At 50.1% G+C, this 17,245-nt stretch overlaps 2 protein-coding genes across 2 annotated transcripts in view; both read left to right on the forward strand.

Moving 5' to 3' along the window:
* Window positions 1-256: 256 nt before the first annotated feature.
* The window catches only part of LOC134151759 (perilipin-3-like), a 138,317-nt gene continuing 121,328 nt past the window's right edge, over window positions 257-17,245 (forward strand). Inside the window, exons 1-12 of the mRNA XM_062596584.1 lie at window positions 257-265; window positions 2,371-2,426; window positions 2,612-2,721; window positions 4,544-4,623; window positions 5,125-5,320; window positions 5,491-5,573; window positions 5,921-5,972; window positions 6,471-6,637; window positions 6,755-6,851; window positions 7,382-7,581; window positions 7,851-7,979; window positions 8,068-8,281. Of these exons, the coding sequence (XP_062452568.1) occupies window positions 257-265; window positions 2,371-2,426; window positions 2,612-2,721; window positions 4,544-4,623; window positions 5,125-5,320; window positions 5,491-5,573; window positions 5,921-5,972; window positions 6,471-6,637; window positions 6,755-6,851; window positions 7,382-7,581; window positions 7,851-7,979; window positions 8,068-8,281 (1,393 nt within the window). The remainder of the gene's footprint in view (window positions 266-2,370; window positions 2,427-2,611; window positions 2,722-4,543; window positions 4,624-5,124; window positions 5,321-5,490; window positions 5,574-5,920; window positions 5,973-6,470; window positions 6,638-6,754; window positions 6,852-7,381; window positions 7,582-7,850; window positions 7,980-8,067; window positions 8,282-17,245) is intronic.
* Window positions 10,567-14,496, forward strand: TICAM1 (TIR domain containing adaptor molecule 1). The gene is made up of 3 exons (XM_062596165.1): window positions 10,567-10,660; window positions 11,189-11,341; window positions 11,870-14,496. The coding sequence occupies exon 3, from the start codon at window positions 12,057-12,059 to the stop codon at window positions 14,253-14,255; it is 2,199 nt and encodes a 732-aa protein (XP_062452149.1). The 5' UTR covers window positions 10,567-10,660; window positions 11,189-11,341; window positions 11,870-12,056; the 3' UTR covers window positions 14,256-14,496.

Here is a 17,245-nt window from a genome sequence, read left to right on the forward strand (position 1 = left end):
GCCTCTTGCTAGCAGTGGGATGAGCTCTCAGCCACGCCATGGAGCTAAGTCTGTCTGAGCTGTACTCTGTGGGCTGCAGGACTCAAAATACTGCTTTTCTTACTCGCTGGTGGAGATCCAAGCAGCGTGGGGTGAGCCACAGGCAGAGGCTCCTCCACCCGGCTGCTGGCTCTCCCCGCAGAGATGGTGCGTGGTGTTTGCTCTGGACACCAGTGTCCTCTGCGACGCTGGGGGTAGTCACTGCCCTGCAAGGCCAATGGATCAGGTGAGCATTCCTCTCTTGTTGACTGTGCAGCGAGACCTGCCTCTAGCTACTCCAGAGATGATCATTCAGTGCAGGCATGATAATGAAGTAAACGAAGGGGGTGGCTTAAGTGGCAAGGGCAGGTAACTCCTTCCTCGCTCAGGAGCACCCTGTGTCTGTGCAGAGGCAGCCTGCAGCCAAGCTTGCTGGAGCAAGCACTTGGCAAACTTAGAAATTCTCAAGACTAACAGGATCCTTAAATAAGGCTGTGACTACCTGAAGCTGTGTATGGCTGTGGAGAAGGAAATCAATTACTGAAGTCAGATTCTGCTGAAACTCCCAGATAAAACATCTTTTACGAAGAGCCAGCAACATGCTAATTGCTCTGCAAGGTACAGCTATAGTCCCTAGCCCTAGAAGTTATGTCTTCATGGAAAATCAGTATCTACACTCTTCCCCGTGCCAAGGAGTTTTAGTAATGGCCACTGGTTTTCAAGCCTGGTTTCCCTTGGAAATGAGTGTGGAGGAAACACTGTCTCATCTGTGAAGTGGCTTTAACTTCTGTGGTTCTCTAACGCTGATGGCCTTTCCAGGAAGGCGGTGGGCCTGTTGATACGCACTTCCGCCGGTGATTCTGAAACTGAAAGCCCAAGAGCAAAACCAAAAAACCATCTGACCCTCTTAAAACTAACTCTGCCCTCTGAGCATTTGTGAACTCCCTCAGCTGTGAGCAATGCTGTTTCCCAGCACAGCTAGACATCCTCTATGCTCCTGCTTTGCCAGCTGCATTTATAGTCAACTGGGATATTGATGGCAAATCTGGAAAAGAATGCAAACAAGTATTCTAACCACAAATCAACACTTCTGCCCTGGTTAGCCATCCCTGCTCATATCTAATCCATGGGACTTCACTTCATTTTCCTTAGTGGTCACTGAAGAACTGCCAGTTAAGTCACTGAACTAGGCACACTAGTTACGGAGCTGTACCAGATAAAATGCCCGGTGAGGGGAGAAAAGCTTGTTGAACAGCAGGATCCCGTGTCTCCATCTGCAGGAGAAACTAACAGCAGCCTGGCTTCATGATGCCTGGAAAGGGCAGAGCTTGTTTTCCCCAGGCAAATAAAAGCCTTTTGCAAAACCAGTTCTTTGCTTGGTACGTGCTAGGCACTGCCAGACTGCCCGAAATCGGGGGAGCTGCTTATCCCAGCACAGAGGTGCTCGCTCTCCCGCCAGGCTAGTACGCGCCGATAGCCGGAGCGAGACGGGGAAAGCGGGCCGAGCAGCGCGGTGCGCTGGTACCGTCGCCCTCACAGCCTCGCTAGCGCAGCGATTGCGCCGGGCAGGGCGACGACCGGTGCTTGAGCAATCACACCGCCCTGGAAACATGCACTGGAGTTCTAGAAAGATGAAACTGCTTGTTTCAAGGAGATTTTCTGCGGCAGTGACATATTTTTGATGTAGCAATGGTATGAAGTTTGTCCGCAAGACAAAGTTGATGTGCTACGTTAGGACTGGTTTGTTTTATGCAAACACGGCAACCGGTAATGTTGTTTCTGCTCCTCTGAGCGAGGGTTCCCACAGGCAGTGGCTGCCTGCTGGCAGAGGGGGTCGCAGGATGCCCACCTGAAACCCCCTGGACTGAAACTGTCCCTCTCTCCAGAGAAGCATCAAACCACTGACTCTGAGCTGCTGAGTGCTGCGTTTTTCTGTGACTCCTGGGCAGAAGGAGATCTGCGCAGTCCTTCTGCAGGGGAGAAAGCAAAGAAAAAACAAAATCACACTGTGGGCTCTGAGGACGTTCCCACACCGCTAACGCCGGCGTTGCGACGCGCTCGGATGCCGCCTACGCCGGGGAGGGCGAGCCACGTTGCAACGTGACTGTGCCGCGAGGATTGCCACAGACGCAGTCGCATCTCTAATTCAGGTGGACTCCTGGCACCTCGGAGCTTGATTCTAACCTTATATGAGCTTTGTACCTGCCAAGAATTAACTCCTGATCTACACTGGCAGCTAGAGGCTTTGTTTTTTTTTCCCTGCTGCAACGTTTGCCCCTGCGTGTTAACCCTGACGCCGAGCCAGTGAGACGCCCCGCGGTTTGTCCGAGGTTCTCCGCTCCCGGGCCGCAGGAGCTGCGCGAGGGCTGGTTCGTAACGGTGCTGACGCCGCTGCCCTTCGCCCTGCGGTAAGGCTGCGGCCTGAGTCAGCCTCAGAAGCAAAGCGGTGCGAGGGCAGTGAGCACAGCTGGGCAAATCACGCTGACTTGGGGAGCTGCGCTGTCACGCTCCAAGCCCTGCTTCTGTCTGGAGAAATTCTTCCAGAAGTTCTCCCAGGGTGCTGAAGTTCAAGCTGTGTTTCGTGCGCTTTCAGCTTAGGCAGCAGCGCGGGCAGGGTGGGGAGCAGGAAGGCTCAGCAGAGCAGCCTGCTCCAGGCCTCCTCCTCAAGGCACTGGACATCCCAACTTGTGCACAACTCTTGCTGTAGGCATGGAGCGCTCTGCAGCCCCCTCTTGCTTGTAAACTGTGTGTTGCATGGTCAACTGGTAGCGTGGAAGACTGCTGTGCTACCTCCTGAGAAGTCTCCCCGAGCCACACGTGCAGCCAGCCGCTGGTGAACAAATGAGGGCTTCACCGCTCCTCCTGGCTGGAGCCAGTGATCCGGCTGTCGCAAAGAGATGGCAAGTTCTTTGCAGGAGAGTCTGCCAGGGAACCTGGGGCAGTGCCCAGCTCGGGAATCTTGCTTGTAAGGAATTCTGGTTTGGGGTTTTTTTCACTTGAAAAATGCCATGGCAATTCTAAGACTAGAAATTAACTGGCAAGGAAGGTAAGGTGGACACTACACTGGAGAACAAGTATACCCAAGATATACTCAAGACTCTGCTGTGCCTGACTAAAGCTGAGAAGTAATCTTGGATTTCTCACATGACGCTGGAGTGTCTGGATACCAACCTAGGCCTAAGCTGGGAAAGCTAATACATATTCATGCTATTGCATCATTTTTTTACTTAAACTTCTCCAGTCCCATTATGTAATGAGAATACTTCAGAGATCTAGTTTCACAGAAAGTGAGGAGAGATTTCCTGCCTAGCTCTACCAGCTGGCTGGTAGCATGGGAACACAAGGTTCAAGCTAGGCAGGCAGAATGCTGCAACAGCAAAACCAGGCCCACTGTGTCTTTAAAAGAAAGCCCAACACATTCTCCTATCCTTCCCAGAGCTCTGAGACTCCTGGTGCTGCTGGAGTTGGCATCAGGTGGAAAGCTGATAAAGCTTCTTCTCTGAGCAGAGGTGTAGTGGGACTACTCTAGAGAGACTTTGTTCTCAATATCCTTTGCAGAGGATGCTCCAGAACAAGGGAAGCGACTATAACTATGGCGCAGTTCTTAAGAAGACAAAATTCGCCCACTGATGCTTCAGCATCTTTGTTTGGTCTCTGGCCCTGACGGCTTTCTGAACGCGAGCTCTCATGGCAATGAGAGTCTTGCCAGTGTTTTTGAGAAGGGGAAAATGGACTAAGCTGTGGGAAAACCCACCTCCATGTCAGTTAAAATTGGGAAAATCTGAGGGCTTTTCTCCTTACAAAGGTATTACGCAAGTGCAGCGAACTTTTTTTTTTCAAAAAGTAAATACTGTTTCTATTTTTAGACTCCATTGTCACTGAATTGTTTGAGCTTACCAGGTTTCTAAAATTAAAACTGAGAAGAAAGGACTTCCTCACTCATCTTAGGGCAGTTGCATTTCCTGCCTTGCAATAGCCACTACTAGCAGAGCATGTCAGAAAGACAGCAGCAATCTGTCACGATCAGGGTGAGACAAACATTTAGTGATTCACACCCTTAGCGCCACTTCTGCAGTGTGCAGTTTTCACCCAAGCATTTCAGTCCTGGGGCAACAAAGCCTTTGCAGGGAGAAGCTGAAGCAGAAGTCCCATGAGTAGAGCAAATGCACCACTGAGACGAAAGAAACGCCTCTCACCCGCTTCAGGCCTGCATTTTTGAAATCAGCCAAATGTTCTTAACAAGAAGTAACCATCTTACTTTATTTTCTGTTACAGTCTGGGGACTGAAGGAGATGATTGAGTACAGTCCCTGGTCAAACACACTTGCACTCTGTAAATCATGAAGCCCTTCAACTATCTTTACACTCTTTTGCAAGGAAGATGAGTGATTCCCTGTGAAGTTCCCAGGGTGATGAATCTGGAATTTGTCAGGGCCTCTGCTTTTCACCACTGTTGTTAGATCTTAACTCACCGGTGGAAATTTAAGTTGTACTATTGCTGTTACCCCTTTTTTTTTTCCTTTCAGTTGCAACTGACTTGACTATGGCATCGGAAAAGAAGACCACAAAGAACGATCCACTAAAGGCTAAAGAACAGCAACAAGTGGTAGGTGCTGAGGCTGCTGGTACTCCAACGTGCAGCAGTTAAACTACCTGCTGACAGATATAGTGGTAAACTAATATTTGTCACCATTTCAAATCCAGATTGGGAGCAGGGGAAAGATTAACCATATGAAGGCATGACTAAATCTAAACCTTCAGTTAATGCAGAGGCTGACTCTTCTTGCTCAAGAAAGAGAACTCCAGGTCTGGCTCAAGTAATGCAAATAACTCTGAAACATTAGCTGGTATAGGTCCTATTTCCAAATCTGGGCCTGATGGGGCTAAAGCCGTGTGTGACTCAGATGTGACAGAGCTCCAGCTTCTAATTCTGGCTTGCCACTGATTGCTAATGGCTTTCAGACAAGTCCTTTCAACTGTGAGCTCAAGAAGGATGAGGAGATGGACTTGACGGCACTTAGGACCTTTCTGGATATACACAGGGTTTGCATTCACTCACCAGCTTGAAGCAGGGTGTCTAATGTCACTTATTTCTCTTGGCTTTTAGAGTGCTGTTAACAGGGTAACCAACTTGCCCTTGCTGAACTCTGCATTCAACCTGGTCTCGTCTGCCTACAATTACACTAAGGAGACGCACCCTTGCCTCGGCAGCGCCTGCAGCGTGGCTGAGACAGTGGCTGCTGTCGCAGTCGGCAGCGTGGTTGGTGGTGCACAGCCCATTCTGAACCAACTGGAGCCACAAAGTAAGTGGAGAGGCTGGAGAGCCCCTCTCGCCCCAGAGGGGCTAGCTGGGGAAGGCAGTCTCGCGGCAGGGGGAAGCAGGGGACGAGCTTGCTTTCATGAGCTCATCCTGGTCATCCAGCTCATCAAACTGGAGTAGAAGGACTAAACGAGTACCTATCCTTCTGTCTAGTTGCACTCGTAAATGAATATGCCTGTAAGGGATTGGATCAGCTGGAAGAGAACTTGCCTTTTCTTCAACAGCCAGCAGATAAGGTAAAACAAAGGCTTTTCCTGGGAAAGTCAAGGCTTCTGCTCCTCTTGCTTGATGGAACTGTTATGGGTACAGAAGTATCCTGGGAAACTAACTCTGGCAGCATTGCTTTGTCAGGTCAGTACGTGGATATGGGCTACAGCTGTCAGCTAGGGAGGGCTCTGCTAGCTGATGAATGCTGAGGCTCTGCCTTCAGCATGTGGAAATAGAGATTTCCATGTGACTACAGGCGTACTGATTTCCCCAGCTCTCCCACAAGGGTGTGGGCCATGTGGAAAGCTACCTCAGGGTAGCTTTGAAAATGCTGGAGAAAAATGTACCATTTTTCCTCTTTCTCACCTTGTTGTAGGTCATCTCAGACACCAAACAGCTGGTTTCTGCCAAAGTGACATCTGCTATGGGTGCTGCCTGTGATGCAAAAGAAGCAATGGCTGATAAAGTAACCGAAGCTGTGGACCTCACTAAAAATGTTGTTGGGGACAGCGTTAAGCTGACCAGGACAATGGTCACCTCCACTGTCACCAGTGCTGTGGAGGCTGCTCAGGGTGCAAAGGACCTCGTGACTAACAGGATGACTGAAGCAGTAGATCTCAGTAAACACATTGTGGAGGACAGCATTGGACTGACCAGGTCAGCAGTCACTTCTACTATTGTCAGTGCTGTGGAGGCTGCTCAGGGTGCAAAAGATCTCCTGTCTAACAGGGTGACTGAAGCAGTGGACCTCACTAAACACATTGTGGAGGACAGTGTTGGACTGACCAGGTCAGCAGTTGCATCCACTATTGTCAGTGCTGTGGAAGCCGCTCAGGGTGCAAAGGACCTTGTGACTAACAAGGTGACTGAAGCAGTGGACCTCACTAAACACATTGTGGAGGACAGTGTTGGACTGACTAGGTCAGCAGTTGCTTCTACTATTACTGCTGCTGTAGGGGCTGCCCAGGGTGCAAAGGATCTCGTGACCAACAGAGTAACTGAAGCAGTGGACCTAACCAAGGAGGCTGTTCAGGATGGTGTCGAGAAGACCAAATCAATGGTTGCTTCCACAGTCAATACAGCTCTGGATGCTGCATATGGCACCATAACTAGCAAAATGAATACAGCCCTGGACCACAGCAGAGAGGCTATCCAGGAGAGTGTGGAGCTCACTAATTCAGTGGTGACCAACAGCATAAGCAAAGCCAAGGCAATGGGCCAAGCAGTGGCAGGTGGTGTGGAATCTGTCCTGGGCATATCAGAAAATCTGGTGGATCACTATCTCCCCATGACAGAGGAGGAACTGGGTGAGAAAATGCTTAGCTGGTAGTTGTAAATATGTTCCATATGACTAGAGAGCACCTGACACTGCAGGAGTCATCTACTGAAGCAGATAGGTAGCTCTGAATGTCACCCAGTTGGCTTTTTGTCAACACTGACTTGCTACATGGTATGGGACAGAGTTCAATTACTTGCTAGTTAGTCCTTGTCCTGCCTGTCAGCTTCAAAGCAAACAACAAGCGGGTGCATGCTTCAAACTATTTATCAAGTCTGGTTATCTGAAGAGATCCCTTCGAGCTGGGACTGGCCTATCTGTAATCTCTGAACAACTGCCAAGCCCTGCTGCTTATACAACAAGCTTTAGTTTCCTCCCACGTTTTACAATGGGGATCTTACCTTTTCCTCCTCACAGCTGGGAGAGTAGAGCGTGGAGACAAAGGTGTGAGGGTAGAGGCATCTGGGCTTTGCCAGTGATGGGTCCAGGGCCAAAGGGGATGGGGCCACAGGGCAGAGAAGAGATATCTGCTGACAGCTGGATCTCTGTTGTTCCCTCTAGGCCAGCTTGCCACTGCTGTTGAGGGATTTGAAATGGCATCTGTGGAGGAGCAGAAACAGCAGCAGAGTTACTTTGTGCGTCTGGGTTCCCTCTCTAACAAAGTCCGGCACCGAGCCTACCGGCACTCCCTGAACAAACTGCGGCATGTTAAGCAAAGCACCCAGGATACTCTCTCCAGACTGCAACTAGCAATAAACCTGGTACAAACACTGCTTTTTCCTTTTCATCCTAGTCTGCAGAGTCTTCCTTCCCCTCACTAGCACCCAGATGGAGGTGCTTCCTCCATCCTGCCCCTAAGGCGTGTTCTCTCCTGCATATTCCTTTGGGTCCCTCCCTGACAGGTAACACACTGCACAACGTGGTTCTGGAAGCTGCTTCTTTATAACCTGATTCCAGTGCTTAGCAGATAGGAGCACTTGTGCTTCTCTGTGTTTGCAATGTAACTGTTCTTCTCATCTTTTTCCATCAGATTGAATGCGTGAAAAATGAGGTCGGCCAGAAGCTTCTGGATGGGCAGGAGAAACTCCATCAGCTATGGGTAGATTGGAGCCTGACCCAGCCGAAGGGACATCAAATTAAAACAGCCTCCCTAACAGAGGTATTCCTAGAAGGGCATAATCAGATCTTTTACAGACAGTGTGCAGCTCACCTGCTACAGTAACTTGACCATATCTGTTTCCCGGCAGGTAGAGTCACGAACTCTAGCTATGCTGCGTATCATCACCCAGCAGCTACAGCCTGCTTACAAGAACCTGAAAGCCAGCATCCAAGGCCTCCCCAGCAACATCCAAGAAACTGTACATCAAGCCACTCAAAACATCCAGAAGCTCCACACTTCTTTTTCCAGTGCTAAGTCCTTCCAGGACCTCTCCCACAGCACCTTGACCCAGAGCCAGGACTGTGTGAGGGAAGCCCGAAGGTCCCTGGATGACCTGTTAGAATATGTGACTCAGAACACCCCTCTAAACTGGCTTGTGGGCCCCTTCAGGGCATTAGCCAAAGTATCTCAAGACAGCAAAAGGGAGAAGAAATGTAGTATGATGACTGGTGTAAAATCACCTGCTTTGGAGAAGAGTACATCACCAAAGGAGGTAGCTAAAGCACCCAAGGAACCAAAGGGGACAAAAAAGATCATGGGAGAAGGGTCTGAAGTGCTAGAGAAGTTAGAGGAGAAGGTAGAGAAATGCACAGAAGAGGTAACAAAATCCACAGAAGAGATAGTGACTGACACACCAAAGGAGGATCTCTGAAAAATCCCAGGTCTTCTAGCCAAGCCCCTTGGCTAGAGCTTTTTTTCTTTCTTTTTTTCCCCCTTTTTTCCCCTTTTTCTTTGTTTTTTTTCTTTCTTTTTTTTCTTTTCTTTTTTTTCTTTTTTTTTTTTTTTTTTTTCAATGTACCCAGCTGCCAATCTTTACCAAGAGTAACTCCTGCTCTGACACCCTATCCAGGCTTTGGAGGTATGTAGCTGAGCTTACAGTAAGATGTAGTTTGCAAGGAGACTTGATAACCAAGGTAGGTTGATTCTGGCACAAAAGTTGCAAGATTTCTTTTATTAAAGCATGCTGCATTAAAAGGGAAGACAGGGATCTGTATTTGGGACTCTTAAATAAGCCAGCATAGCTGTATGTGTGAATGGCTAATTCTTGCTGAGATGAGTTGTAGGTGAGAACAAATGCTCTTGAAACTTACTTTTAAAGTTGGATTTTTTTTTTTTTAAATAAATTCATTCAAGCTGCATCTTAAGAGGATGATGCACTTGACCACTTTGATACTGTTTCCCTCCTGCTACAAGTTTAAAACTCCACATTACTGACGCTACTTCCTGACCGTGCTGCTTCCTGCGAGGCCGAGACCTGCAGCAGACCAGGAAGAGCTGAGGGCAAGTGGGGGGTCCTTCTCCAAGGAGGCTTCTCTCTACGGATCAGCCAAACACTTTTCTTTCACAGAGAAACACTCAAAGTGGGGTTTTCCTTCAAGCATGCCAGCTTTCAGTGGGATTACTTTCTTAATCCATATAAATGACTTTAAGGACCATCTGTGTGTTTAAGTAACTCCATGCATGGGACACTTCACAGCCATTAAGAAGCTGGCTTATGAGGCAGCTTTTTCCAGGAGTCCTCTACTATGGTTATGGGATGTCTTGTCATTAAAATAGGGGAGATAGGCCCACCTTTTTCAGTGCTAACGCTGGAGAAATGGAAAAAAGGCTGATTTCAAATAAAATATGAACTGCTTTCACATAAATACCAGTTTCTTGCGTATATCTAAACCTGCTGCACCTCTGATTAGCAAAGGTAACAAGCAAGCGATAGCACTATCTTCTCCCCTCAGCATGAGTCAGTAGGAAGCACTTTAATAAATCACTTCTCTAGGCAGCTCATCTCTCAATTGCTGTTTTCCCTTCTGTTTTTTGTCCCCTTTGCTGGCAGTAACGCTGTCTCAGTTCCCATGTTCTGCCTTAGTCTTTAGCGGAAAAGTATCTGGACTATCCTACCCTCCTGGAGGCTTCTGCCTGTAGCCCTGAGGTCTGGCTCTGTCTGTACAGCTCCCAGCATCTGCCCTGCTCTCATCAGTGTCCAGCTCCAGCTTACACCCTGCCTTGCCTCAGCCGTGTTTCTACCCACTTACTGATGCCAAACCTCAGCGCTTTGAGAGATGAAAGCAAAACACTCACTGGAGAAGAAAGGTTCCCGTGCAGGGTCTGCTCTCCCCAGCTTGGCCCTGCTTCCAGGCCACTTTCAGAGGAGCGCGGTGTGGTTGGACAGGGCTCGGGGGCCAGGCTAGCGCACCGGGCTGCTGGCCACCGACCTCAGAGTGGGGCTGGGCTGGGCTGAGACAACTCCTACCTCGGGTACCGAGTGCTGCCTCCGGGCTGGCTGGGGACCCCTGCTCCGGGCGGCCCCTGCCCGGCTCCGGGCGGCCCCTGCCCCGCTCCTCCCGGGTGCTCCGGGCGGCCCCTGCCCCGCTCCTCCCGGGCGCTCCGGGCGGCCCCTGCCCGGCTCCGGGCGGCCCCTGCCCCGCTCCTCCCGGGCGCTCCCTGCCCCGCTCCGCCCCGGCTCCGGGCGCCGCCGCTTCCTCGTGTGACATCAGGGCCCGCCGCGGCAGGCGGCTCCCGCCGCCCCGAGCCCGGAGAAACCGAAAGCGCCGCGTTGCCGCTCGCTGCCGGCCTGGCCCGGCCGGGAAAAGCTGCCCGGCGCGGACGGGGCGGCGGCAGGACCGGGAGAGCTCGGCTGGGCGCCCGGGAGCGGGGCCGGGGCCGGGGCCGCCCCGCGCCGGGAGGTAGGCTGGTCCCTTCGCCGGCTCGCTCCTCGGGGAGGAGGTTTGCAAGAGCCGGCAGCGCACGAGCGGGAGGAAAAGGTGGAAACGTTGCCGAGGGTTGGAGGGCCGAAGGGCGAAGAGCTCGGCCCCCAGGGCCCCGCTCCGCACCCTCGGCTCCCAGCTGGTTTTCAGGAGCTCGTGGGGCAAGGTGGCCAGCAAGAGGGAGCAGAGGTTTTGAGGGGAGAAGGGAGGTTTTTGCTGACTCACAAAGCAGTAGGACATCATAAGTGTCAAAGGTCTCCTCTGCTGCTTTGAATGCCTGGACTTCCTTTTTCCCCCCCTTTTTTTCTTTTTTCTTTCCTTAGATGTTTCACTGAATCAGAAGTTTTCATAGAAAGGCAACAACTTCCTCAGGCTTGAGCTCATTCATTAAGCAATTAGAGGATTTTTATGAGATAGAAAAACAAATTGAAATTACAAACTTTCCCCTGAAATCCAGTTGTTGAGAGCTATTTTTAAACACAGTTTTTCTGGTTTTCCTTTAAATAGAGAAAGATTTTTCAAGAGGTTCAGTCACTGCCAGCGCAACTTCAGGGAGCAACTTCTCTCCTGCCTGCGTGCCGCAGACCTGCCAGAGGCCCAGACCTCCCTCATCTACGGACAACTTCTGCTGGTTAATTTAACTCCGTTCAGCTGGCTTTGGTGAGTGCAAGGGCTTAGCAGGGCTCAGGGACTCGATGCGTATGGCCATAACGTGTCCATCCACAATTGCATTAGAGAGTTTGCAAACGGATGTGAAAGGAGTGTAACCTCGCTGGCAGGGTGCGAGCAGTTTGGAAGGACCCTGGAGCCTGCAGTGGGCAGGAGGCTCCCTCTAAGCTGGGCTTTCTTCCTGAACTGCCCGTTACAAGGATGCTGTGAGGCCCCTGCCCAAGAGAGGCCACTGGTGGAGATGGACAGATACAAACCAGCTGGACACTTGGATTTACCTAAATATATTATTCGTTTAGCAATTATTTTAAAGCAGTTTAGGTAGCATATAATGAATGTGAAGAACTTGCTGTTTGCTTAAGAATAGACTTGGAATTGTGTGTGGAGCATATTGCAGACAAGCACTGGGATATGCAAGGGCCAAATAGGTGCAAAAATACTTATCTGCAAACCTTGCGCGGCGTCCCCCAGCTCTCTGCCTCACTATTTCTGAACATTGCCCTTTTTTTCTTCTCACAGGTTCACCTGGCCAGTTCTTCAGACAGAGACTGTCTCTGATTCTGAGACGAACCCCTGAGCAACAAGGACCTATTCCCTGTGCAGTGCCTAAAATACCATCAGGAAACAAGCCTTTGCTCTAGAGACTGTAATATGCTTTTTCCACCCATGCTGCTTCAGCACATTGTCTGGAAAAGCAGCTGATGAGATGGCACACAGCACTGAGGTCCAGCCAAGCTTTGAGGACATTTTTAATATTCTTTCTCAGATCCCTAAAGATAGACTCCTTACCCTCAAATATAACCTGAAGCACTTGGTATCTAAGCCCAGCAGCAAATTATTGCAAGCCATGGTCCTGCTTACTTTGGGGCAAGAAGCAGATGCAAGAATTTGTCTGGATACTTTGAGGAATAACCAGGCAGCTCTACATATCCACAGGACCAGACTGGGCACTGCGGGAGTGCAGGAAGACGGTGAGGATTTGCAGCCCCCCCAGCTGGATGCAGATGCCAAGGTGCTTCTGGCACGGATCTACTCACTGCTGGTAGATGAAAAATTGTGTAGTCAGGAAGCCATGGTCAGAGCCTACCAGATGGCCATTGAGGCCTGTGGCACCAACAGGAACCCGCAACAGGAATCACTGAAGAGCATCCTGGCTGAGGCCCAGGAAAAATGTGGCGCTGCTACTGGCTTTGTGGGCTCAGGTGGCAGGTTCCAGATGATATCGGACAGGGGACTTCTCCCGACTGCTAGCCCAAACTTTGTGGTGCGAAGTTCCCCAGTGCAGATTGGAAGCGTGTCGGACCTTTCAGGGCCACGGACCTTGCATTCCTTGGGGAGTCCAGCTTCTTTCATCAGTTGCTTTGAGATCAGTGAGTCACCAACAGCTGTTTTTCGCACCAGGTCTCCTCACTGTAGTGATGTCCGCCAGCCAAGCCGGCAGTGTGGAGAGCCCACAGGCTGTGCTGGAGATCCTGCCGGGAACAGCAAGAGCCACAGCCTGCAGGAAACAAGCTGGGCCAACTGCCCCAGTTCACATCCCGCACAGGGCACAACTGCCCGTGTCCCCGGACTAGAGGCAGCTCTGCAAGCCAGTTCCTGTCATCCATCTCTCCATACTCCAGAAACCCAGCTTCCTACACCGAGTGCTGTGAACCAACCTGTCGAAAGTAGTGATGTTTCCAGCACAATAACAGCAGAAACTCAGGCACAAAAGCAAGAGGACTTACCTACAGGTCTTCCTGATTCAAGCGCTACAGCGTATGCTGGTCCCATCCACGCGTCTATAGAGGATGTTCCAGCAGGCACATCTTTCCACCCTGCAACTCCTACTTCAGCCCATTCCCTTCCTCCTCATACTTCTTCCTTCTCCTCAGCCCCTCCTCTTCAGGCAGCTCCTCCCAACTTTGCATATCCCCCTTCCCTCCACTCATCCTCCTTTCCATCCTGCCCTCCTCCTGTCCAAACTGCAGAAGCAGCCTCCACATCGGAACCAGACAGCGAGGAGAAAAAGTTCTTCACTTTTGTTGTCCTGCATGCTAGCGAAGATGTGGACATTGCCTGTCGGGTCAAGAAGCTGCTGGAAAGCATGGGGGTTTCAAATGGCGCCACGTTCTGCGAGGACTTCCTCACTGGTGGGCGCGGCCAGCTGTCCTGCTTCCAAGACGCTATGGAAAACTCTGCTTTCACCATCCTTTTGCTGACCAAGAACTTCCTCTGCCAGCTGTGCATGTTTCAAACAAACTCGGCTCTGATGGAGTCCATCTTGCGACCATCCAAGCACAACTCAGTCATCCCTTTTGTACCCAGAGAGAACCCCTTGGAGAGGAGACAGATTCCTGCCCTACTGAGTGGCTTGGTGTCCTTGGATGAGAACTCTCCTGTGTTCTCCAGGACAGTAAAGAACACTTTTATGCCGAGCAAGATCAGTGAGCTGAAAGCCATGTGGAAACAGATACAGCAACTCCGGGAGCAGAAAAGGAAACTGCAGCTGTATCAGGATCATTGTCAAACACTGAAGAACTTAGCTGAGCTGAACCTTGCCTCCCTTCCCCAGGTGCCTTTGTCAGCACCACAGCCAAATCTGGGAAGCTTACAGCAGCTTTTGGAGCAGCTCATGTCTCACCAGTCACCCCAACAGTGCCATTTTCCTATGTCTGTCCCTCCTGCCACATACCCTCCTCCCTCTGCCGGTCACTCCATGCCTGCTCAGCTGTGTCCCTCTCCTTCCCAAACATTTTATCTCCCATCAGGCCACCACAATATGATGCAAGGTCCAGGAGGTGCTCAGAACCTCATCATTCAGCATGCTCGAATGGTACAGATTGGGAACCACAACATGATGCACGTGCAGACTGCCACAGCAGGTCCAGAGGACAGTGAAGAAGAAACCAGTGAAAAGCCTTGATCAGAGAAGTGGAACTTCAGTTAGGGCCAGAGACAGTCACACTTAATTCCTAAGCTAAATAACAACAAATCTCCTGGGACTGGGACTGTTCTTATTATTTCACTGTGAATAAAACAAGGTGCCACTTTCTTGGAGCAGAGGAGAAAATGACTTCTCTTCCGCTGGACAACAGAGTTTGCAGTATCCTGAGACTGTTTTCCTTGTGCTTATTTTCAAGTAACTGCAAAAACTATTTTGATTCTTGAGAGCTACTTGAAGATTTTATAAATACATTTTAATTAATTCATCTGTGTTTCTCCAACTCTTTCTTGTAGAACTGGGAAAAGGACAGTCAGGAATATCTGGGAAATCGTTCTGAATGTGGGTACCTCTGGGCAGGGAGCAGAGCCGGGGTGGGGGGGCTGCTGCTGGGACACAGCTCATCTAGATCCTGTTTCAGAACCTGCTGCTGCTTTGTACGAACTTGGCCAAATCATCTGAGGGAAAATTTTCCAGGGGTTGCTTAGGGGAGTCACTGTGGCCTCCTGTCCAGGTGCTGAGCAGGAGGTCCCCTTGTTTTCTTCTGGTCCATTTCCCCCAGCCTCTCAAATCAGACCCAAGGGGAGACATGAAACCAGCTTCAAAAAACTTCTGTGGGGCTGTAGGCCTCAGGGCTGAGGCATCAGAGGCTGAGGCATCACTTTTCCCAGTTTTCCTCTGAAATCACAGAGAAAAGCTTTTTGTTTGCAAAAGACAAAATTTCCATGTGACCCTAGTGCCGCAGCTTTAAGGAAGGTATTTTTGTATTTAAGAAAATTCTGTAAAACTCACAAGGACTGACATCGCACAGCAGCTAAAAGGTTAAACAAAAACCTTTAGAGTAAAGCTGCGCTTGAGGAAAAAGTGACTTGATGAAAGTGGAATGGGAAGGGGAAACACGGGAAGAGACTCCAAGGAGGCAGATGTGTGGCCACGTCTCCATTCTCACCTGCGTTTAAAGGCCTGAGGTGAGGTCGGAGTCCTGGTACGTTAACTTACACAGGGAAATCCTTCTCACCGAGGAGAGATAAATCACCATTTACTGATTTATGTTACTGCTTTTGAGGGAAACATTTGACTCAAAGAACAAGAGCAGTGGGCAGAGCGTAACAGAAAGAAGGGGGGGACGCGGGAGGCCGGTCTGCAGGGCCTGGGCCGTGACTACACGAGCCAGATCTCTGCTGTGCCTTTCACGAGCAGGGCGCCGCGCTCCTCGCTCTCCCTCTGACGGGCCTTCGGCTGCTCTGTCAGTAGAGGTCAGCCCAGTGCCACCACAAGTCTAGAAATGGGACTGTTCCCTCTGCAGACCAGAGCCCAAGCAACAGCAGCAAATCCTAGAGCCAATTAACATGCTGACCTGGGGTCTTTCTGCAAGCTTGCCCTACCGCTGTCCCAGCAAAGGCACCAGACAACTGCCAAGTCCTCACTAAGCTGGGACTAGATGGCCAGTGTAATTGATTCAGGAGCAGTAACCCAGTTTCCTGGATTTCTCCAGATGTTTGTATGCTCATGTCACTCTCAATAGTTGTCCCAGCATGTGTCTAATCAAGGAGAAGCCAGCACAGTCTGGCAGTCAAAGCAAAGGACTCCTGCAGGCTGTCCTGGGACACTGGACTACACAAGCAGGGCACTCAGGGAGTAATTCTGGATTCTGGTCTTTGTCTAAGAGCCATCCAAGCTTTATAGCAAGCTACTGCTTAAGAAAGATATTAATAATACTTGAAGAAAATACAGTTCACCCTGCATCAATTCTCTCCCAGGCAGCACTTTGATCATTATGCTAAAGACTGTTTAATCTTCTCTCTTCCCTTTCCAGTTCCACTTTCCCTCAAACTCTCTCTGCACACAGTGCTCCCTCCCAGGCAGGTACTAGCCTACTAAATCAGCTAGAGATATGGATCCCCGTACACTGACAGACAGTGGAATGGGAATGAGTCCCATCTCATCTCCTTAAAGGACAACAGGTAATGGTATAAAAGGGGGCAATCACCTCCACTTGCTCTGCGTTCATAGCTGCAACTGCTGCCTTTTTATTTTCAAGCAGACTGAGCTCATCAGGATGCACTGAGGATGTCTGCTGGACTGAGCACCGTGGGGGGGAAATGGATGAAAGCGAAGCTGGAGAGCCTAAGCATCAGTGCAAGCTCTGGAGCTCCTGGGAACAACCAGATGCAGGAACTGCAGGAGTGCTGAACTGCCTCTTCTCTTAAATAGCAACGGAGCAGCAGCTTTCAGGATCACAGTTTTGGATTTAAATCTCCCAAAAGTTCCTATTTAGAGGCCACAGGTCCCTTTTCATGGGTCTGACCACAGAAAATCTCTCTACCTCCCTCTCACCCCCCAATAAACCTCAAAGAAGCTTAACTTCTCTTGAACCTCCTTGGCCGATAACTTGCACGAGACTCAGGGCTTGGGCAAATCAAAGTCCTCTCGGTCCTGGGCAGAACAAGAACCACATAAGAGCACTTCTATTTAAGAGCTGCCATCGGCTGCTGGCTTCCAACTTTGAAACAGTCTGGTTTTTAAGTTCGAAGAGCTCAGTGACAACGGATTAATTAATTTACTTTCTTACAGAGTCTGCTGGAATCCTCCAAGTGCTTGGACCCCTTCTAAGCACTTTAAAAGGCCCTATTTTATCTCCTTTACGTCACCTGTGTTTGAATAGGTGTTGTGTTACTGCAATTCCCGACACACTGCAGTTGTTGCTGCGCAGCTACCAGGGCAGTCCCTCCCCTTGGGAGATATCATACACATCACTCCTTTCCCATCTATTCTGCTTTCTATAAATAAACATCATGCAAAACTCACCGGTCAGTTGGAAGCTGCTCTAGCTTATGAACACGCTTACTACAATCGCATCAAGTTTGCTTGGACTGGAGAGAGCGAGAGGGAAAGACATGGCAAGCGACTGCAAAAACACTGTAGGTATTCTTTTTAGCTTGTGTGTGGAAGGAAAACAAGCTCAAAGGTTA

This window comes from Rhea pennata, chromosome 27, assembly GCF_028389875.1.
Source record: "Rhea pennata isolate bPtePen1 chromosome 27, bPtePen1.pri, whole genome shotgun sequence".
NCBI classification, from domain to species: domain Eukaryota; kingdom Metazoa; phylum Chordata; class Aves; order Rheiformes; family Rheidae; genus Rhea; species Rhea pennata.

Bases quoted from the DNA above. Each gene is read 5' to 3' on its own strand.
- TICAM1 (XM_062596165.1), top strand. From the start codon at position 12,057: ATGGCACACAGCACTGAGGTCCAGCCAAGCTTTGAGGACATTTTTAAT.